The following is a 20,272-nucleotide window of genomic DNA, read 5'->3' on the forward strand; positions in this document are numbered from 1 at the left end:
CAGTCCTCAAATCAAAAGTCCTCTCCTCAATAAGTTCTTGCCGGACCCCCCACCAATTCCTTCCTCTTCTAGAATTCCTTTTAGCAATACCCAGGAGTTTAGCACTTTTTATCTTGTTGGACTTTTTGGGGGGAGTTGGGAATGTAGGAGGGTGGAGAGTTGGGCCACACCCAGCACAGTTCAGGGTCTATTCCTAGGGGCCACGTGGATGCTGGGATTGAACCAGAGTTGGCTGCAGGCAACGCAAGCACCTTCACCCCTGTACTCTCTTTTCTGCCCTCATTTTGTATTTCAGGTCTTGATAATTGTATTGTATCTCCACTTTGACTTCACAACTCCCACTTTCAGACTTTGATTATATTTCTTCTCTTTGTCCCCCTCAACACACACACACACACACACACACACACACACACACACACACACACACACACACACACAAATTCAGAGGACTCAAGTGAACTGTGTTCCTCAGAACAAACAGTAGGTGTCTCCATTACCCCAGAGCATCCACTGCTACAATTGCCTCCGAAGCCAGAGCTGCAGAGATTAGAGCACTCAGCTGTGACAGGGTCCAGGAATTCATTGCTCCACAGGAAACACCCCTGAAGTCCCAGGCTACTGGGACTTTCCTCAAGGACAGAAAGTCCAACAAGCACACACTCAGCTGCCCAATCATTTACTTTGAAGAGTGTTTTTCTCCCTGATTCCTTCCATGCTTTCTCAGAGATTCCCCACACTTTGCTGGGACAAAATATATAATCACAAACAAAAGGTAGATCAGAGTATATGTTCCCGAAGTTAATTTTATGTCATTCTCCCTACCGAAGTTAATTTTATGTCATTCTCCCTACCCCCTGAGGGATTCAGGTAGTTTGTGTCCTACTTAAGAGTCAAAACTTATGACTTCAAAATAAAATTTGAGTGAGGCGAATCTGCTAGGCCATACTTCAGACTTCTGCCGCTGTCCACTCACTACAAACACAAGCTACATTGTGACAGCCACTTCCTCCTTTGGGAAGATCATTTTGTAGACACTCATGCATCAGGCAACCCCTTGGTCCAGTCCTTACAGCACTGTGTACATCACTGCGCACTCACCACTGCACACTCACTGCTGCAGTTCCATCACTGCTGTACAGACACTCTCAAACACTCACCAGTCACTGCAGACACTCTTGTATGTATGTCACTGTTACTCTGTGGTTCAGAGCATAGACTCTGGTGCAAATTCATTGTGTCAACTTACTCAACCTCCCTAATCAGCAGATATGGAATGGGTAGGACATTTGCCTTGCTAGAAGCAACTTGTGTTCAGTCCCAAGCACCCCATATAGTCAATCCTGTGAGCACCCACCAGCAGTAATTCCTGAGCTCAGAGCCAGAAGTCCTGAGCACCACAGAAAAAGATACGTGTTTGAGAAACACAGCCTTCTCGAGAGATCTCACAGCTCATACGGGGATGCTGGCTAGTCTCCAGTGTGGAGAAGGGTTGTCTTCTTCCAGACAGCCCTGGTCAGAGTTCTCTGCATACAGAAAACAATTGTCTGGGTGTTGTCACAGGGCCCTTGCCTTGCATGTGGCACACAGCTGACTGAGGTTTGATCCCCAGCACCCCATATGGCCTTCTGATCTCACCAGAGTAATCACTGAACACAGAGTTGGGAGTAACCCCTGAGTACCTCTGGGTGTAGCCCCAAAACATAAACTCCTCAAAAAGTTGTCCCAAAAGTACAATTTTCTACTTAGTGTTCTCAGTGTATCGCTCTTCATGATCCCACATGTAACCTTTAAGGTAAAAATGGTCTAGGTCTGGAGATGTGGTAAAGCATACATCTCACATGTGTGAGGTCCTTAGTTTGGTCTCTGGCCCAGATGGGGAGAAGGAGATAAGCAAGATCTAACCACAAAGGAAATTACTTCACCTGTCAAGCAAGTACCACCCCTGGCTAAACTAGTCCTGTGTCTTCCAGTAATAAAACCAGAATGTTTAGCCACACGCCAAAGAGAAGAGGGAAAAAAATAAAAGAAAACCCACATCCTTTGTATTTTATTATAGATTACTAATTTCAATACCTGAAACAAAATTAACTCAATATGAGGGTTACAGAAGTCATGAAAATTCTTTTTTCCCTTCTTTCTCTACTGCTATGTATTTCCTAATTCTTGAACATAAGACTATTTCTGAGGGCCCAAAGACAGTGCAGCCAGTAAGGTAAGAACTTTCCCTTGCATGCTACTGACTCAGATTCAAACCCTGGCACCACAAAGAGTCCCTAAAGCCCCATGTGCCATGAGTCAGCCTTGAGTATCACTTGCTCTAGAAAAAAAACATAAAACCAACCCTATTTCCAATGATTTCCAGTACTACTCACAAGAATATAGAATTTATATTGATTTGTTTGTATGTGATATGTAAAATAGGACAAAGAATGCATAACTTAATTTTCAGTTATATAATGTCGGTTCTTTGTTATCTAAAAGACATCGAATTTGCAGATGAAAATGCAAATATGTCTATGTTTACCACAAGATTATAAAAATATTAACTATTACTGGGGCTGGAAAGATACTACAGCAGGTAAAGCACTTGCCCTGCATGGAGCTGGCTCAGGTTCCAGACCCAGCATCTCAAATGGTCCCCAGAGCACTACCAGGAGTAATTTCTGAGCGCAGAATCAGAACTTAGCCCTTGGCATCACTAGGAATGGTTCAAATACAAAAAAGCAAACAGAAAAAAAACTTTATTGCTGATTCTCATAAACTTAGGTAATATCTACAAAGCAAAATATTTAAGTGAGAAAACAGGCAAGGTCATGAAATTGGGGAGGCAGTCAACCTGGGTTCAATTATTGGCACTCATATGGTTCCCTGAACCCACCAGGAGTAACCCCTGAGTGCAAAACCAGGAGCACCGCCAGGTATGACCCAAACAAACACACACACACACAAAAAAAAAACCCACAAATTTATGAATCACCCAAAACTGTATGAACATATGTGTACCTATACTTAATCAGAGTCTCAAAAGGCTTTAGATTTCAAAATTTAAAAAGTAAAGAACAGGAGCTGGAGCAATAGCACAGCAGATAGGGTGTTTGCCTTGCACTCGGCCAACCCTGGTTTGATTCCCAGCATCCCATAGGTTCCCCTGGCACCACCAGGAGTAACTCCTGAGAACAGAGCCAGGAGCAACCCTTGTACATAGCCGGGTGCAACCCAAAAAGGAAAAAAAAGGTAAAAAACAGGAAATAATGTTTCTGAATGAAATTAATATGTAATTAGTGTACTGTGATATTAGACTAAGAATAATGCTTTACCACTTATCAGTTGTGTAAACTAGGGCGACTTGCTCTATCTAAATCTCATCTTTCCCATTTCTACATAGGATTTTTAATGCCCACCTTGCAAACATTTTTCATTATGATTATTACTATAGTTGTTGATCATTTTGCTGATTTCTAAACAATAATCTAACCAAGGAATATTGTGAGAATTTTGAGGTCAATAATGCAGGGTCCAATCTGAAACTGAAAGAAGGAAGTGAGCCTTCAGTAGGAAGTGAACACACCAGCAACAGCGGAGACAAAGAATAAGACAGAGAAAAAGAATATGATTTCTCCCCACTCTGCTCTGACAGTGTGATGTTTGTTCACTTGTATCACTTGTCATCACATTGTTCATCGATTTGCTTGAGCGAGCACCAGTAACGTCTTCATTCGTCCCTGTCACGTGCTAGTGTAGCCCAATGGTGTCTGCTCACTCCAGGAACACGAAGACTTCAAAGCATTCATTCAGGATCTTGACAAAGAAGTTTGACCATCTCCTAAGTAGGCAGCCACGCAGTCTTTTGCTGTCCTGTGGAATGCAGTCAACAGCTGGAAACATCTCTAGTCCAGAGGTCATCTCTAAATTGCCCATCTGATTTTCTACGAGTTGGTAAACGAGACAACATCCCTGATTCTTGATCGTCGATGGAGGTTGGAACTCTGGATTTCTTCTCTCACTTGAGTGAAATGTGATACTCCAAGCATAGCTCTTTCAATTCCTCTTTAGGTTACCTGAATAGCGTTCTCATCCTGTCTTCTTAGGGCCCAGGTCTCTGAGGCCTATGTTAGTGCAGGAAGAATAGTAAAGTCGAAAAGATCTGCCCAGAGCCAGAGGTTCTTCATCCTTGTAACAACGCTCTTGAAGGCATTCCACACTGTTCTCTTCCTCTTATGCAGTTCAGGTGCCAGGTCATTTGTCATGTTGAGTTCTCGACCTAGGTACACATAACTGCTGTATTCAGAGATGTTGTTGAGAGTGAATGGAACATCAGGAACTAGTCCGTTTCTCATAAACATTGTCTTTGTGAGATTCAGCTGTAGTCTGACCTTTCCACACTCACGGTTGAAGTCAGCCAGCATTCATGCCACTTGGCTGATATTTGGTGTTATGAGAACAATGTCATCAGCAAAGCAGAGGTAGTGTAGTTGCCGACCATCTATCTTCACTCCCATTCCTTCCCATTCCAGCTGTCACATGATGTTCTTGAGGGTGGCACTGAAGAATTTCAGTGAAATGGTGCCACCTTGCAGAACCCCTCTCTTTACATTGATGATCACTTCTTTGTAGAATGGTGAGGTCCTGGCGGTGAATCCATAATGCAGCTCACAGAGGATCCTGATGTATTGAGTTTGAACACCCTGTTTGGCTAGGACTTTGGTGACCACTTTAGTATCAACAAAATCAAATCCTTCTTTAAATCAATGAACATTAGACAGAGCGGCATCTTGAACTCTCACGAAACCTCAATGAGCTTGGTCACCATATGGATATGGTTGATCGTGCTGAATCCTTTTCGGAACCCAGCTTGCTTGCATGGTTGTCCTTCATCTAGTATTCTGCCAATCCTATTCAGAATGACTCGAGTGAATAACTTGTAGACGACAGACAACAGGCAGATCAGGCAATAGTTACCAATGTTATGGATGTCTCCCTTCTTGTACAACAGAACAGTCTTGCTGATTTTCTATTGGAATGGAACCTTGCATTCAGACAAGTAGCATGTGAAGAGCCGACCCAGTGCATAGATGAGTACTGGCCATTCAGGTGTTCGGGTTCAGACCTTGTCTGGACCAGGTGCTGTACGCTTCTTTACCAACCTCCATTACCCAACTGCCGCCATGCTCCAGGCTGCTTTCCAGATGCTCAGGCCAAACCTCACACATGAGTGAAGTCCCACAGAACCAGGTAATACTGAACTTTGTGACCTTGGACTCTAGGCTCAGTGAGACCCAGAAACTGAGATCCTCTGCCTGCTTCCACCAATCTCCGACGACCCAGGGATCACACCCATAAGACCCATCCTGCCTGGCCCCAGATAAATTGCTCCACTACTCAACTTCTGTCACCCTTCAGCTCACTTTCCAGACACATCATAAACACTTCTTACCCATTTTCCATCATTACCGCACCATATTTGATGGGGTTAAAATATGGTATGAACCATTAGAACACCTATAATGGTGATTGGAGGCGGCTCTAAAAGCTTCCATCCCTCTTGGAGAGCCTGGCAAGCTACCGAGTGTATCCCACCCTCACGGCAGAGCCTGGCAAGCTACCCATGGCATATTTGATATGCCAAAAACAGTAACAACAATGGGCCTCATTCCCCTGACCCTGGAAGAGCACCCAATACGGCAGTGTTAAGAAGGACAAACAAGGAGAAGCTGATAAAATCTCAGGGATGAACTAGGCTGCCAAAATGAAGAAGGACTAAAATGACTGTTTGCACTTTTAACACACATACACTGGCATCAGAAGCATCCATCAAGGACCTGATGTTGCAAACTCGGAAGATCAAGTACGACGTCGTTGGATTGACTGAGACGAGAAGGCATCGAACACATCATGCCATTTTCGACACTGGAGAAGAACTGTTCCTCGGAACATGCGACAGTAGAGTCATCGGTGGTGTCGGTGTTCTTATCAACACGAACTTGGCCATGAGCATTGATTCAGATGCTTATGTTTGAATAGATGTGGCTCATTGCTGGCAGTTTCTATCTTCATTGTCTACTCACCAACATCCAACTACTATGAAGAAAAAAATTGAGATGTTCTACATGGAGCTGGAGAAGTTCTATAAAGAAGACCACACCTTCTACAAGGTCATTGTAGGTGATTTTAATGCCAAGATAGGACCTAGAAGGTCACCAAAGAACTCTACATAGGACCCACAACCTAGAATGGAACAAACAAGGTGAGAGACTGTCTGAATTCATCATGTTGACCGAGACCATCCATGGTAACTCGAAGTTCAGGAAGGCCAAATCTAAACACTAGACACAGGAATCTCCCGGCGGATAGTTTCACAACAAAATTGACCACATCATATTCAATCGATGGTTTTGCCTGACCGATGTCGCTGTTGTCCCAAAATTCCAAACAGGATCAGACCACTGTCTCCTTCATGCGAAATTTTACTTCACGGAGCGGGGAGAAAGGGCTGCAAAGTTTAAGAAGAGAACTCCCAGAGTGACCAACAACTGGGAGCTCTTTGGCACTATTGCAGCAATATGGGATGATGCTGTCATTAACAGTATGGACGAGGAATACAATCAACTGGTTCAGCACCTCCATGATTGTGCGAGGAATGCCGAGAGAGAGAATGCCACAAAAAAGTTACCTGTCTTTGGAAACTCTCGAGCTCATTCGCCAACATGGTCTGGCAAGAGCCTCATGCAATCACAAGCTAATGTCCAAGCTTGCAAAGCTGTGCAAAGAAGCTATAAAGGAAGACCTCAAAGAGAGAAGAGCAGCAGTGTTGGTCAATGTGGCAGAAGCCAGGAAAAACATTCACAACACCCACCTGTCCTTCGCCAACTCTAAGACCAAGATGACTGCCCTCCGACGTCCTGACGGATCTATCACATCTTCCAGAAGGGCAATGGAAAAGGTTATCTATGACTTCTACTCAGATCTCTTTGATAGCCATGTCCACCTGCCCACATACCAAATTCCGCAGGATGTATATGTAGTTCCCAGCATTCTCCCTTCTGAAATCTGACACACCATTTTGTGACATTGGTTAATCATGAATAACAGCAAGTAAAGTCATGGTTTTAAAAAAAATCAAAGATTCAGGGTCAGGCTATTATAATACAGCCTGTAGGGTGTTTGCCTTGCACACAGCTGACCAGAATTCAATCCACAGCATCCCAAATATTCCCCCAAGCACCACCAGAAGTGACTCCTGAGCACAGAGTAAATAGTAAGCCCTGAGCACAGCCAGGTGTGGCCCAAAATCTAAAACAAAAATCAAAGGTGCAATTCAAGAATTTGCTCTCTGTCCCTTTTTGTTGGGAACATTAATCAACACTAATTTAAATACAACATGTATTCTGCTTACTACCTATAAATAATATTAAGAGTAACAGTAAGAAAGGGAAAAATAAAAATAAGTCAAATCCATTGAAAACCTAGAGCCACGATATTAATAAGGTTTTGCAGTCAGTGCAGAGCCAAATAGCTTAATAAATGAGGTTAACAGGGGCTCACAGAACCAAGAGCATGGATCTCATTTCTTTATAGACTACTTAGGCTTCCATGGAGAAAGAGCACAACTTCTCCAGCCACATAGAGAATATCCCTAGACTCGGGATGTCCCTAGACCTCACATATGTACTTCATTGGTCAAAATACACAAGGTTAGCAAGGTAAGAGAGCACCATGATTCCACCTCAAAGGCACCATTGTATATATATGGACTACAATTATGTGAACTTACTATAAACATCCCAAGAAAAGGGGGTTGGAATCCAGACTCCCATGAACCTTCCACTCTCAAACAGAATATGTGGCATATAAATGGACACCTTATCTCTTTTAAGCATCAGAATGCAATGGTGCATTGACTGACACAGATACATGTGTGCCTAGTAAGGGATTGCTCATCCAGGACAGTCTAGATAGCCCCCTACTACTCTGGCCTCTGAGTCAGAGACACTTCATGCAAACCGAGGAGACAGAGGTAGAGAGCCAGAGCCAAGCAGTCGCCCTGGCTCACCCCTCCAGCTCTCTCTGCTCATGTTGTCCTCATGACTACCGTTCATTCCCCCCTTTACCAAAGACCCTTTTATGACCTTGTAAATTATTTTGCAAGTCATGCCTCCTTAATGGGGCAAATATGGGCCAACCCACTGCTTTCTGAGGCTCAGTCAGTCTTATAAATTCCAGAACAGCTCTGGGTACACCTGCATCAGAACCATGCTAAGATTTCTCACCTTCCACTCTCTCTTAAACTCCAATAAAACTTTCCCCTATACCTCAGAAAAAATACACATAATGTGTTCGTGTCTAATTTGCATTCTTGTTCTGTGTAGAAAACAGAACAACCAGATATATAGTTCATAGCAATGTTAAAGATGCAGCTATTTTTTAAATGTTTAAAATTTACCATTTTATTGAACTACTAATTTACAATACTATTAACTATTCATGCATTCATCATTCCCATATCACACCCATTAGCACAGTGCCTACTTCCCTCCACCAGTGTCCCAAGAACCCTCCAGACACCCTGCACACCTTTATGCTCAGTTCTATAGACAAAATCTCCAGTTCTGAGGTGCAGTTAGTTTTAAAAACAATTTAGAATTTTGTCAAAATATTAGCATTGCCATGTGACCCAGTAATCCCACTCTTAAGGTAAGTTCCTAAGCAAAATAAAAATATTTCCACACAAAAACTTGTATATAATGCTCCCGGTAGAGTTATCTATACAGGTAAAAAATAGAAATAAATTATGTCCATTAACTAACAAATGGTTAAGTATAATGTATTATATATTATATTATATATAGTGTGTTGTGTTATAATAATTAATATACTATTAAAATTATAATTATTATAATTAAATAATATATAGTATAATAATTAAATGATTGTATTATAATATAGTATATTGTAATATTATATGTTATGTAATGTATTAATATTTTAAATATAATAGCTAAAATAACATGGAATTTTATATAAAGGATTATTTCTTTATTTTTAATTTTTTTAATCACTGTGAGAGTTCCAAGCTTTCATGTTTGGGTTACAATCTCACAATGATCAAACACCCATCCCTCCACCAGTGCACATTCCCCACCACCAATATCCCCAGTATACCCCCCCTTTCCCACCCTTCTCCTGCCTCTAAGGTAGATAATATTCCCCATACTCTCTCTACTTTTGGGCATTATAGCTTGCAACACAGACACTGAGAGGTCATCATGTTTGGTCCATTATCTACTTTCGGCATGCATCTCCCATCCCAACTGGTTCCTCCAGCCATCATTTTCTTAGTGATTTCTTCTCTATTTCATCTGCTTTATCCCCTCCGTTCATGAAGCAGTCTTCTGGCTATGGGGCAATACCCCTGGCCCTTGTATCTACCAATAAAGGATTATTTCTTAGCAATCAAAAAGAATAAGTTACTGAATCATGCCATAGTATTGATGGTCATTAAAAAGAATATTCCAATGTCCATGCATTCATGCATGTGAGAGTGCATGTGTGTGTTTGTGTGTGTATGTACATGTGAGTTGTCATAGGTGGGGGAACAGGGCACACTGGAGAATAACTGTTAATGAAAAATGTTCTAGAATTAGATTCTGTGATAATAATACAACTCTTTAAATATGCTTTAAATATATATTTAATTTTACACTTCAAATAAATAAACTTTCAGTTTGTAAATGATATTTCATGAAGCTGTTAGTGGAGGAATAACAACCATTAAAAAATAGAATTAGCAGATATTTCTTTAAAAATTTTTCAGTAGTTATAATCAAAATGGAATTTTTTTAAAGTTCACACTAAAAATACTCATCAAGGGCCAGAGCGATAGCACAGTGGGTAGGGCGTTTGCCTTGCACGCTGCCGACCCGGGTTCGATTCCCAGCATCCCATATGGTCCCCAAGCACTGCCAGGAGTAATTCCTGAATTCAAAGCCAGGAGTAACCCCTGAGCATCGCTGGGTGTGACCCAAAAAGAAAAGATAAAGTAAAATAAAAATACTCATCAAAATCAGAAACAGAACATCCTACTGCTACTGCTAGAAATAGTTAAACCTTAATGTACCAGTAATACAGTGGAGAAGGAAATACGTAGGTTTCAATATGGTTCCCTCCTAAGGTCACGCAATTTCTGAGAAAGCAACTACTGAGTTGCTTTCATCTGGGTATCATGCCTGGAAAGGGTTAGTGTAACATCAAACATCCTGACAGAACATATAACCATAGGTCTTATAATAAAGACTGCATCCCTAGCTCTGAAAAAAAGCTCAAGATGTTTCTGGTAGAAAACATGCTAAACAGTCTTACTTCTGACGATGAGGCTGATCCTGTTCCAAGTGAGAAATTATCCAATATTGAAAATTATTCAATCCTGCTTTCCTTCCTAAGGGAGGGAAAGGAGTAAGAGAGAGAGGGAGGGAGGATGAAGGGTTATATTCATGTTTCTATAACTATAAAGTTATACCATCAGAAGTACAACCAAAGGCTAAATACACACAACGCTTGCACCTGCCTTTATCCTCACACCTGCTATTAACTCCGGGCAGAAACACAGTAAACTATTCTTTGCAGACTGGACAAATCAATATGCATAAGCTTACAAATAACTAAGTTTTCCTCCTTCTCTAGTTGCTCTTGACCTACAATTACATCACCCAAAGAAACGATTAGGAAGAAATTCTCTTGGGACCCTATTTTAGGACTTTATTGTAAAGCTCTAGTTTACATTCTAAATGGATTTCCATTCGTAGAGAAGAAAGATAATGTTGTTGAACCAGAAACTAGAATCCCTGGGGTCTCATCTGAGACATTTTAGAGTCTCCTCTTATGAACTATGTTGTGCTGGCACCAAGTCCACCTTCGGTCACCTGCCCCGTGGGATTACAACCCTCTCCCTCAGCAACCCAGGAAAGTACCCCGAGCACTCTGGTAAAGAGCCATTTTTCATCATTCTCAATAGGTCGTGTTTCGGTTTTTTGAAAATGGAAAGAAAGGACAGAGAAGAAACCACATCCTTTGCACTCTAGTATAAAGACAGTCAACAACTGAAAGCAGGTGTGCACTCCACTTGATGTGGGGAAGCCTGCCACAATGAGGAACCCCTGTATATTTCTGGTATCTTCTCTCTCCGTTGTTATTTTTCTCCTGCTAATTCCTCAAGGTAAGACTGATTCTTATTTCTATAATAGACATTTACAAAATAGAACAGACCTTCAATGAAATTTAACAGTAACAGCTAGCTGTACTAAGAGGAGAGTTTCTTCATCAGCTCGTACCCTCTCTTGGATTCTAAGGATGTCTTTATTTTAGATGTCTTTCTTCTTTACAATTTCCTCACAAAAAAATAATTTCACTGCTCATTGCTGTCAATTTACCATTTGAAATTTGCCCCCGCAAAAAATAATGACAAGTAAACAAAAATCTCTTTTTTGTTAGGAAAACAACTAAGACCTTTCAGGAAAATAATAGTGGTCACTGAGCCTTCCTGCTATCTGTAATGCATAAATAATTTTAAAGAGATAAATATAGCCTAGAAAATAATGAATTTTTAAAGTTTTCAATTAGTTCTCTACATGTGTATGTCCTTGGAAATAAATCAAAACACTGAAAATGCTGTGCTTCAATTTTAAGAAGTGCCACAAGTACTCTGTATTAAGTTAACTCTTCAGATCATACTACACCAAGTCAACATGCCTTTCTTTTGATAATTCACACCATCAGATTTTCTAACTCATAGCATTGCCAAGTGATGGTGATGAGTCCTGGGTTTCTCTGTCCTTAAAAATATTGTAGGAATTGAGGGCTCTCGGTCTGGGCTAACAAAAGTAGGGCAGTCATGAGTTTTTCCAAAACTCTCTCAACTTTTGGAGGTGGAAATAGGGAGCAGAGACTAACTACTGGGTCTCTCTAGGAATGCCCAAGGAAATTCTCAGGTTTACCTCATACCTAAGAAGGAAGAGGGCTGGGACAGAGCAATAGTATAGTGGAAGGGTGTTCGTCTTGCTCACCCAGCCTGGGCTTTACCAGCATTCCCAGAACTTAGGACCAGATTCCCATATGGTCTCCTGACTCCCTGAGCAAAGAAATGATTCCTGAGCAAAGAATCAAGAGTCAGCCCTGGGCACCATCAGACGTGGTCCAAAACAACCCAAAAACAAAAAAAAAAATTTTTTTTATTTTTGGGTCACACCCAGCGATGCACAGGGGTTACTCTTGGCTCATGCACTCAGGAATTAACTCCTGGCGGTGCTCAGGGGACCATATGAGATGCTGGGAATTGAACCCGGGTCGGCCATGTGCAAGGCAAATGCCCTACCCACTGTGCTATCGTTCCAACCCCAAACCAAAAAAAAAAAATTTTAAATAAAATTGAAAGGAGGAAGGAAAATTGAGTAACTTTACATATTTTTAATGTTGCAAAACATTTGGAATCAAGGGGTGGGTGAAAAAGCATGGTTTAGTACGACTGTTGAGGCATGTTCAAACCTCTACCACTGTGAAAACAGAGAAGATGAAAATACCCAACCAGATCTTTTCTTTAAAAAAATCAACTTGTTATGCTATGCTTTGTTTCCCGTGGGCAGACAGAATATGGTGGGCTCTAAAGGAAACAGACACAGCAAAGCAACACCTGATGCTCTGGAAGAGTAGCCCCAACCCTGTTCTACTTGACAACCTACAACACTTTTCTAAAGTGCTAACATCCTTGCACAGGCCCAAGAGATTCTGATTTATTTTCATTCTTGGGGGATGGGGGGAGACTAAGAATTAATCATTATTAATTGTTCTAAGTACTACCCTTCATCCTTCTAGGAGTGCTTGATTGGGAGCAATGTGTACTTTTTTCTGTAGCCAGTATATACAAGTGCTGACCAAACACAGACTTTGCCAAAGAGAGAATTCTGGGATACTGATTTTTGCAGCTCAGCAGGCACAATGATAAACCTTCAGAATCTATACATGGCTCCCTGCAGGGGGCAGGGGGTAAATGAGCTGTGGATAGAGTCCTCTTGATTTATCAAAGTTTTGTAATTTTTCATTTTGAGGGGGCAGGGAGCACACCCATCTACACTCTGGAATTATTCTTGACTCTGCACTCAGGGCTTAAGATTAAAGCCTACAGTAGGTAGAGGCAAGGCAAGCACCCTACCCACTGTACCTCCAGATTAACTTTCTTATCTCAAAAGCTAAAATTTCCCCTTTCCTATTCCCTATGTACCACAAGAGCCCTCGTGGTCATGGTCTTCCACTTCCTCTCAGTCTCCTCAAATTTTATAAAAGACTTCTATGCCTACAGTTTACATCTTGCTGTGAACTGGGAAATAGGTTAGCTTTAACAATGATAGGAACTGTGCCCTACTTAAGAAACTATGAATCTCAGCCAATGGTAAAGAGAAATATTTTAGGAGAATCCAAGAATGACTGGTCTAGAAAGGTACAAAACCAAGAGTTTAATCACTAAGGTACCCAATGCTCTCTGCCTACGTTGATGATGAACCTTGTGTTTGAGACCAATAATTATGCAATAATGAATCTCTGCTCCTGGGCTATTATCTAGGAAAACTGACTAAAGTCAAAGTTCTCTCCTAATAATATCTCTTCTCTTCCCCTATCTTACTGGAAAGGACCTCAGATTAAACCAGAAAGTTCAATCTGGACAATGAAGAGGAACTTTCAGCTTAATAGATAGTATTCCTTCAGTAGATGAAGAAAGTACAAGGTTCTTAGGGAGACCAGTGAGCTATTACAAGGGCTAAGTCACTTGCCTGGCATAAAGCAGATCCCAGTTTAATCCCTGGCATCGCACAGGGTCCCAGAGAACCAACAGGGGTGGCCATGGAAATCCTCAGTCACCTTCGGATGGTCTGGTTAATCACCCCACCATAGTGCCCAAGCAGCACCATGGACACAAGGCCCCCTGAGCACCACTTAGGAGACAGATAAATAAATAAATAAATAAATAAATAAATAAATAAATAAATAAATAAAATGTCTCAAAGACCAAAAGGCTCTAGGTGGGGTCACAGTTAAAAGGTGTAAATATCATCTTGAAAACTTGGCAAAAGCTAGGATGATAAAGGGAAGTCTCCAAATTCTACAGTCAGTCTACTTGCCCAAATCAATACTAGCCAGAAAGGATGGGAGAGCACAAAGATCATTATAATGATGATGTAACAGCACCTCTGTACCAGCTGCTATTGGTGCAGACTAACACACAGCTCGCCGCTCTTTTGCAAACCCTGATGCCCAAGGTTACAGGCTGTGACATATCTGTGAACCTCTTACCTAGGCTTCGTCTCCAAGATGGAAGAGCATGTCTGGTCTTAGAAACCTGGCTTCAAGTAGAGTTCTTAGGGGTGGGCACTAACATGATTTGCCTTTTGCTTTGGAACAGGTTTCTGTGTAGAAATCATCGGAGGAAACGAAGTCATTCCTCACTCAAGGCCCTACATGGTTCTAATTAAAATAGACAAGAAACAGATTTGTGCTGGAGCTTTGATTGGAAAGAACTGGGTGCTGACTGCTGCTCATTGTACTGTGTAAGTGCTGAAGTCTAAAAGAGTGTTTCTGGACACATCCTAATTTGCAAAGTAAAATTTAATGGAAATCCCTCAAAAGCCATGGGAGGCTTTTGTGTGTGTTCACATCACTTAAATGTCTGGGAACTTGTACTATGCCAACAAGAAAATAAAACCAGACTAGGCCTCAAAGAACCTGCCCAATGGGAAATCCACAATGAGCTTCCATTGGTTCTTTCTGGAGCTATTTCCCTTTTTTCTGACTATGGCAGCCTCTGATGTTGTTTCCTTTCTGTGTCTCTGCATTCCAATTTGTTGCCCCCCTCCCCACCCACTTACACAATTTTCACCTGGCCCCTTTGGACTATTACCTGACTTCATGCCCAGATAAAATTCACCCAGAGATGAATCTGTGCCCTCAGGAGGTTGGGCACTACTGTCCAGTGAGGAAAGCCTGCTTGCACACCTTCATGCTTCCCTCTTCTCTCACTTCTAACTTCTCTCTCTTAATAGCGTCAAACACTGCTTCAAACCTTCCCGGCCTGCACTTCTGTCTTTTTCCTATATCAGCCTTCCACACCTGGCTGTATAGTAGAAAGCCACTGTTATACTGGCTATACATGCATAACCTTACTTACATGCTGCTACAGAAGCTAAAGCAAAAGGAGACTGCAGGCTCCTCTTTGCAGTCACACTGGCCCATTTCCGATTCTCAGCAGCCACAGAGAGTAAAAGTCTGTCCTCGTGGACAGAGCAGAGCTGTGGGACAGGTGAGCAACCCAGCAGTCTCTACTGCAAGCACTGTTCCACCTTCTTTTCTTTTTTATTCTTATTTTTGGCAGGGGGTGGGGGGCAGAACACCCAGCAGGGCTCAAGAGTTTCTCCTGGTCTGTGTTCAGGGATCACTCCTGGCAGTATTCAGGGGACTGTAAGTGGCGCCAGGGATGGAACCCTGGTCATCTGTATAAAATGCAAGTGCCTTACTCACTGTACTAATTCTCTGGCCCCTGTTCCACCTTCTTTTTTAAAAATTTATCTTAAAGTTGTTCACAATATTTGATTACAGTTAATATTCCAACAACAATCCCATCACTTTTATACCCTCCCACCACCATATTTCCATCCTGAGCCCCAAACCCTGTCCTCAAAGCAGAACCACAATAATTTATTTTGTATTGCTTCTTGGGCTGGAGCGATAGCACAGCGGGTAGGGTGTTCACCCTCACACGGCAGACCCGAGTTTGATTCCTCCACCTCTCTCAGAGAGCCCGGCAAGCTACCAAGAGTATCTCGCCCGCACGGCAAAGCCTGGCAAGCTACCCGTGGCTTATTCGATATGCCAAAAAACAGTAACTAGTCTCACAATGGAGACGTTACTGTTGCCTACTCGAGCAAATTGATGAGCAACGGGATGACAGTGACAGTGATGGTGTTATAAATAACCTGCTAAAAAAGACCCAGAAAAGGTTTCTTAGGGGAAGGTATGTGAAGATTGTTGTATTTATCCAGGAGCCATTAAGCCCTTCTATAAGAGATTAGTAACATATTTTTGTTTTGTTTTGTTTTTATTTTTTTACCTAGCTGTGTTTTTTAAAAACTTTTTAATGAATCACCATGAGATACAGTTACAGATTTACAAACTTTCGTGATTATGTTTTAGTCATACAATGATCAAGCACCTATCCCTTCACCAGTGCCCATTCTCCACCACCAATGTTCCCAGTATCCCTCCTGCCACCCCCACCACTTTCCCGCCCCCCTCCCCGCCTCTGTGGCAGGCACATTCCCTTTCACTCTCTCTCTCTCCTTTTGGGTGTTATGGTTTGCAATAAGGTACAAATTGGCCATCATGTTGGGTCTCGGGCCAAGAGATGTGTGCTGAAAGTAGACTGTTCCACCTTCTTAAGTGAAACTGATGTCAGCCGGTGCTATGGGAAAATGGCAGTGTGAACATCTGGTTGGCTGGCTAGTAAAGTTTATACTAGGTTGTGAATGATAATAGCTTCATAATCAGAACATCAGAGAGATTGTTATTTTATCAATCAAAATGAACCTTTAACATGGAGTAAACCAAGGAAAACTCTGGGTGCTGCTTCAGGACTCCATTCCCCCATTAAGCACATATTCAATGCCAGGCAAATAGGGTTCTCCACTGGGCCATCTAGTTCTGAAAGTTTCTCCATGTAAGTAGATCTATTGCTTTTTTACAAGAAATACTTCAGTGTTTTACTATGAAACTAGTAAATTCTATTACTTCTGTCTCTAGACTACTGAGATCTTTATTTTCCTGTAATCTGTGATCCAATTTTTTCTAAGAGCGAAAGAAGATTAGGAGTGCAACACTTAACCCCAACAAAGGTTCCAAGATTGGCTTAGTTCTCAGAGAAGTCTCATACTATTTGCTTTTCAACATAGTTTAGCTTGTTACATAGAGCTGATAACAACAAAGATGATGATGATGATAACCATGTATCTAAAAGCATATTTATTCTTATTCTTTAAAGTATACATTTGGAATCAGAGGTGTAGCTCAATGGTAGTGTATGGTTCCCATGTCTGAGGCCCTGAGTTTGATCCCAGGTACCAGAAGAACAGAAAAAGTACACAGGTCTTTTTTATAAACCACAGACAGCTTTCTACAGGAAGTATATTTACAAATGGCACAATGAAACTGATCTGCATGTAATGAGCTCCAGCTCCTGCTAAGAGCAATTCTAGTTAATAATGTTTTGTCTCTTTTCAGAAATAAGAGGAGTGAGGTCATCCTTGGGGTTCATGCACAGGACAAAAGTGAACCGGGAAGACAAATAAGGCATGTGAAGAAAGGGTTCATATATCCGTGCTATGATCCACACACACATGAGGGTGATCTTCAGCTTCTAAAGGTACCCACTCTTGATTGTCTCTTTCCAGTATTTTGATTGCCTACTTTCAAAATCAAAGGATCTCTTAAAATCTGGCCACTTACCTAGGAACCTCTTTTTAGTCACCTCTACAAATACAGATAACGGCTACAATGGAAGTGACAATTGAACTAGAATTTAATTTCAAATGTGACTTTGAACTATCATGTTCTGTTAACACTTTATGCTTATCTTCCACAGCTAAACAAAAAAGTAACAACTGGTAAAAACATAAATCTTCTTCATCTACCAAAACATGGGGACGATGTGAAGCCAAACACAGTATGCCGAGTGGCTGGCTGGGGGAGTACTCAAAACAAGTCCCCTATGTCCAGCACTCTGAGGGAAGTCAATGTCACGGTCATCGACAGGAAAATCTGCAATGATCCAAAGCATTACAACTACAATCCTGTGATTGGGCTAAACATGATTTGTGCTGGAAACCTCAAAGGAGGAAAAGATTCATGCAATGTAAGTAAAATAGAATCCTATCTTTTAGCTTCTTAACGTACCTGTTGAAAGAGAGAAAATGCAAGGTCAGGCTTCAACTTGTCATGACATTGGATTCTATAGCGTCCTAGTGTTTTGTTTTTTGTTTTCTGGAGGGATTTTGGTGGTTTTTTGTTTGTTTGCTTGGGGGGATGTTTTGTTTGTTTGGGGGTTTTTTGGTGGAGGAAAAGGCAGCTTGGGACCACAACCAACTGTGTTCAGGGCTTCATCCTGGTTCTGCATTCAGGGATCATTCGTGGCCATCTCAAGGAACCATAAGGGCTGCCAGGAACCTAGCTCAGCTGCATGCGAGGCAAACACCCTACCTCTAAACTGTATCGCTGGCCCCAAGTTCTAGTGCTTTTTGAAAAATGTTGGATCAGCTCATCATCAAAGAGACACAAGAGAAAGTACAGGGGTTAAGATTCATGTCTTGCAAACAGCTAACTCCAGCCCCAGAACTCCAGGGCCCCCCAGACCACTGCTGGCTATGGCTCTGGAAGCCCCCTGGGCGCTCATGGAGTTACCCAGATAATCCCAGCACCACAGGGTTCAAGCAGCACCATACCCTTGGACCCATTAATTCAACCAGCTAGCTGAGTATCACTAGAGAAGCCCCCAGGTCTCTTGAGTCTACTTGAGATACCTGCTTCCCCCCCCCACCAAATAAAACTAGTTAAATAAATTAATGTTCTCAAGCTGGTTCATATAACAGGGTCCATTTCTATTGTTATGTCTCGTGATTTTATAACTAGAAACTGAAAGGTTATTTTTTTCTTCTTCATATCAACATATGTAGATCAAAACTAAGTAACACTCAGGAGCACTGGTTAGGGTTCATTTAGAACTATCACTACCATTTTCCCATCATAGGAATTCCCCCAAAGTTCCTCAGCCATGTTCCAGGTGTGCCAGGTCTGACAGAGGCCCTAGAGTATAGCCCAGAGCTGAGCTCCATCCCAGGAACAATGTCCAGGAAATGAGGGAGTGGAGTGTAGTAACCACATTCCCTCCCAGAGCTCGAGTCAGTGTGGACAGCTGACCTCACTGTTCTTGGGAAGTCTTTAGTGCTGGTACTAGACAAGAGGCCACATGGGAACATGTGAGTTCTGCAGATGCACCTCTCCACAGGCCCAGCTCCAGCCCCCACAATGAGAAAGTACCCATCCTCTCCTCTTTGTAGGCCAAAATTGACTTTCAGCATATATAAATCCATGCTTCCAGCAATACCAGATTTCCCTAGAGCCACTGCAGTGAACAAACCAATCCCAATCCCATACCTCAAATACATGTAAATATGCTGGTTCTGGAATTACATAAAAAAAAATAACAATTAAAGATTGCACTAGGCAGTTAGTCAGCAAGAGTATCACGACAACTTGCACCTAAGTCAAGTCTCTCTGCCTTGGACCAGTTAGCTTACAGGTATAATCACAGACTTCTAGAAGCCTCCATCCAGCTCCCAATGTTCGAAGGAGTCATAGGGGAGTACTGTCTCCAATGAGCAGAGAAAGACTACCGTGGTTCTATGTCTTTAGGCAGACAATTATCTGCTGGAGGAATCTGAAAATAAGATTTTTCCCTCTTTGCTCAAATATCCCATCTGCATTTGACTGCTTTATCCCTGGTGTAAGTAAGTCACTTGAGAAAATGACCAGTAAACAGTAGAATTTCCTTTCTAAACCTATAATATTTTGATACCACTTCAAAATTAGTTAAAAAAAGAGTAAGTTTTATTTCAACATTCATAAATGAGACAAGTAAGTCCATTTTAAAATATTATCATTCTGATGTTTAAAACACTAATTTTCCATTAAACTCTGTAGCATCTTTCCATCCAGTTAGAGGACATGTTTAATACTGATGCTCACCACTGATCTTGTTTTTCCCCAGGGAGATTCTGGAAGCCCTCTGATATGTGACGGTACTTTCAAAGGCATCACTGCCTTTGGCATGGAAGGGAAATGTGGAACCCCTCAGGGACCTGGCATATATACTCTACTCTCGAAGAAGTACCTCAACTGGATAATTGAGACAATGGCAGGGGCAGTTTAGATCACCGTACTTCAATTCATTTTCTGTCCCATAATCTTATAAATAAAGTCTGTTTATATGACTGCAGCCCTTTTACTGCTCTAACTTTAGTGCACAGATGAAGCAGATACAGCAACCATGAGGATAAGGCAAGTGTTGTGGGTCGGTTGGGTATTTGGGGGGCTGGCAAGAGTTTGCACCAGCCCCGCACAGAGTGGGCGCTCCTGTCATCTGTCTGGCTGCACCTGAACCCAACTGATCTGTATGAAGCAGGAA

General features: G+C 41.9%; 1 protein-coding gene across 1 annotated transcript; it reads left to right on the forward strand.

Annotated features, from left to right (window-relative positions):
- Positions 1 to 11,142: 11,142 nt before the first annotated feature.
- Positions 11,143 to 20,017, forward strand: LOC101548920 (granzyme A). The gene is made up of 5 exons (XM_004608427.2): positions 11,143 to 11,212; positions 14,447 to 14,591; positions 17,314 to 17,455; positions 17,675 to 17,944; positions 19,856 to 20,017. The coding sequence occupies exons 1-5, from the start codon at positions 11,143 to 11,145 to the stop codon at positions 20,015 to 20,017; spliced, it is 789 nt and encodes a 262-aa protein (XP_004608484.2).
- Positions 20,018 to 20,272: the final 255 nt, after the last annotated feature.

The sequence above is a fragment of the Sorex araneus genome, chromosome 1 (assembly GCF_027595985.1).
Source record: "Sorex araneus isolate mSorAra2 chromosome 1, mSorAra2.pri, whole genome shotgun sequence".
In the NCBI taxonomy this organism is placed as follows: Eukaryota; Metazoa; Chordata; class Mammalia; order Eulipotyphla; family Soricidae; genus Sorex; species Sorex araneus.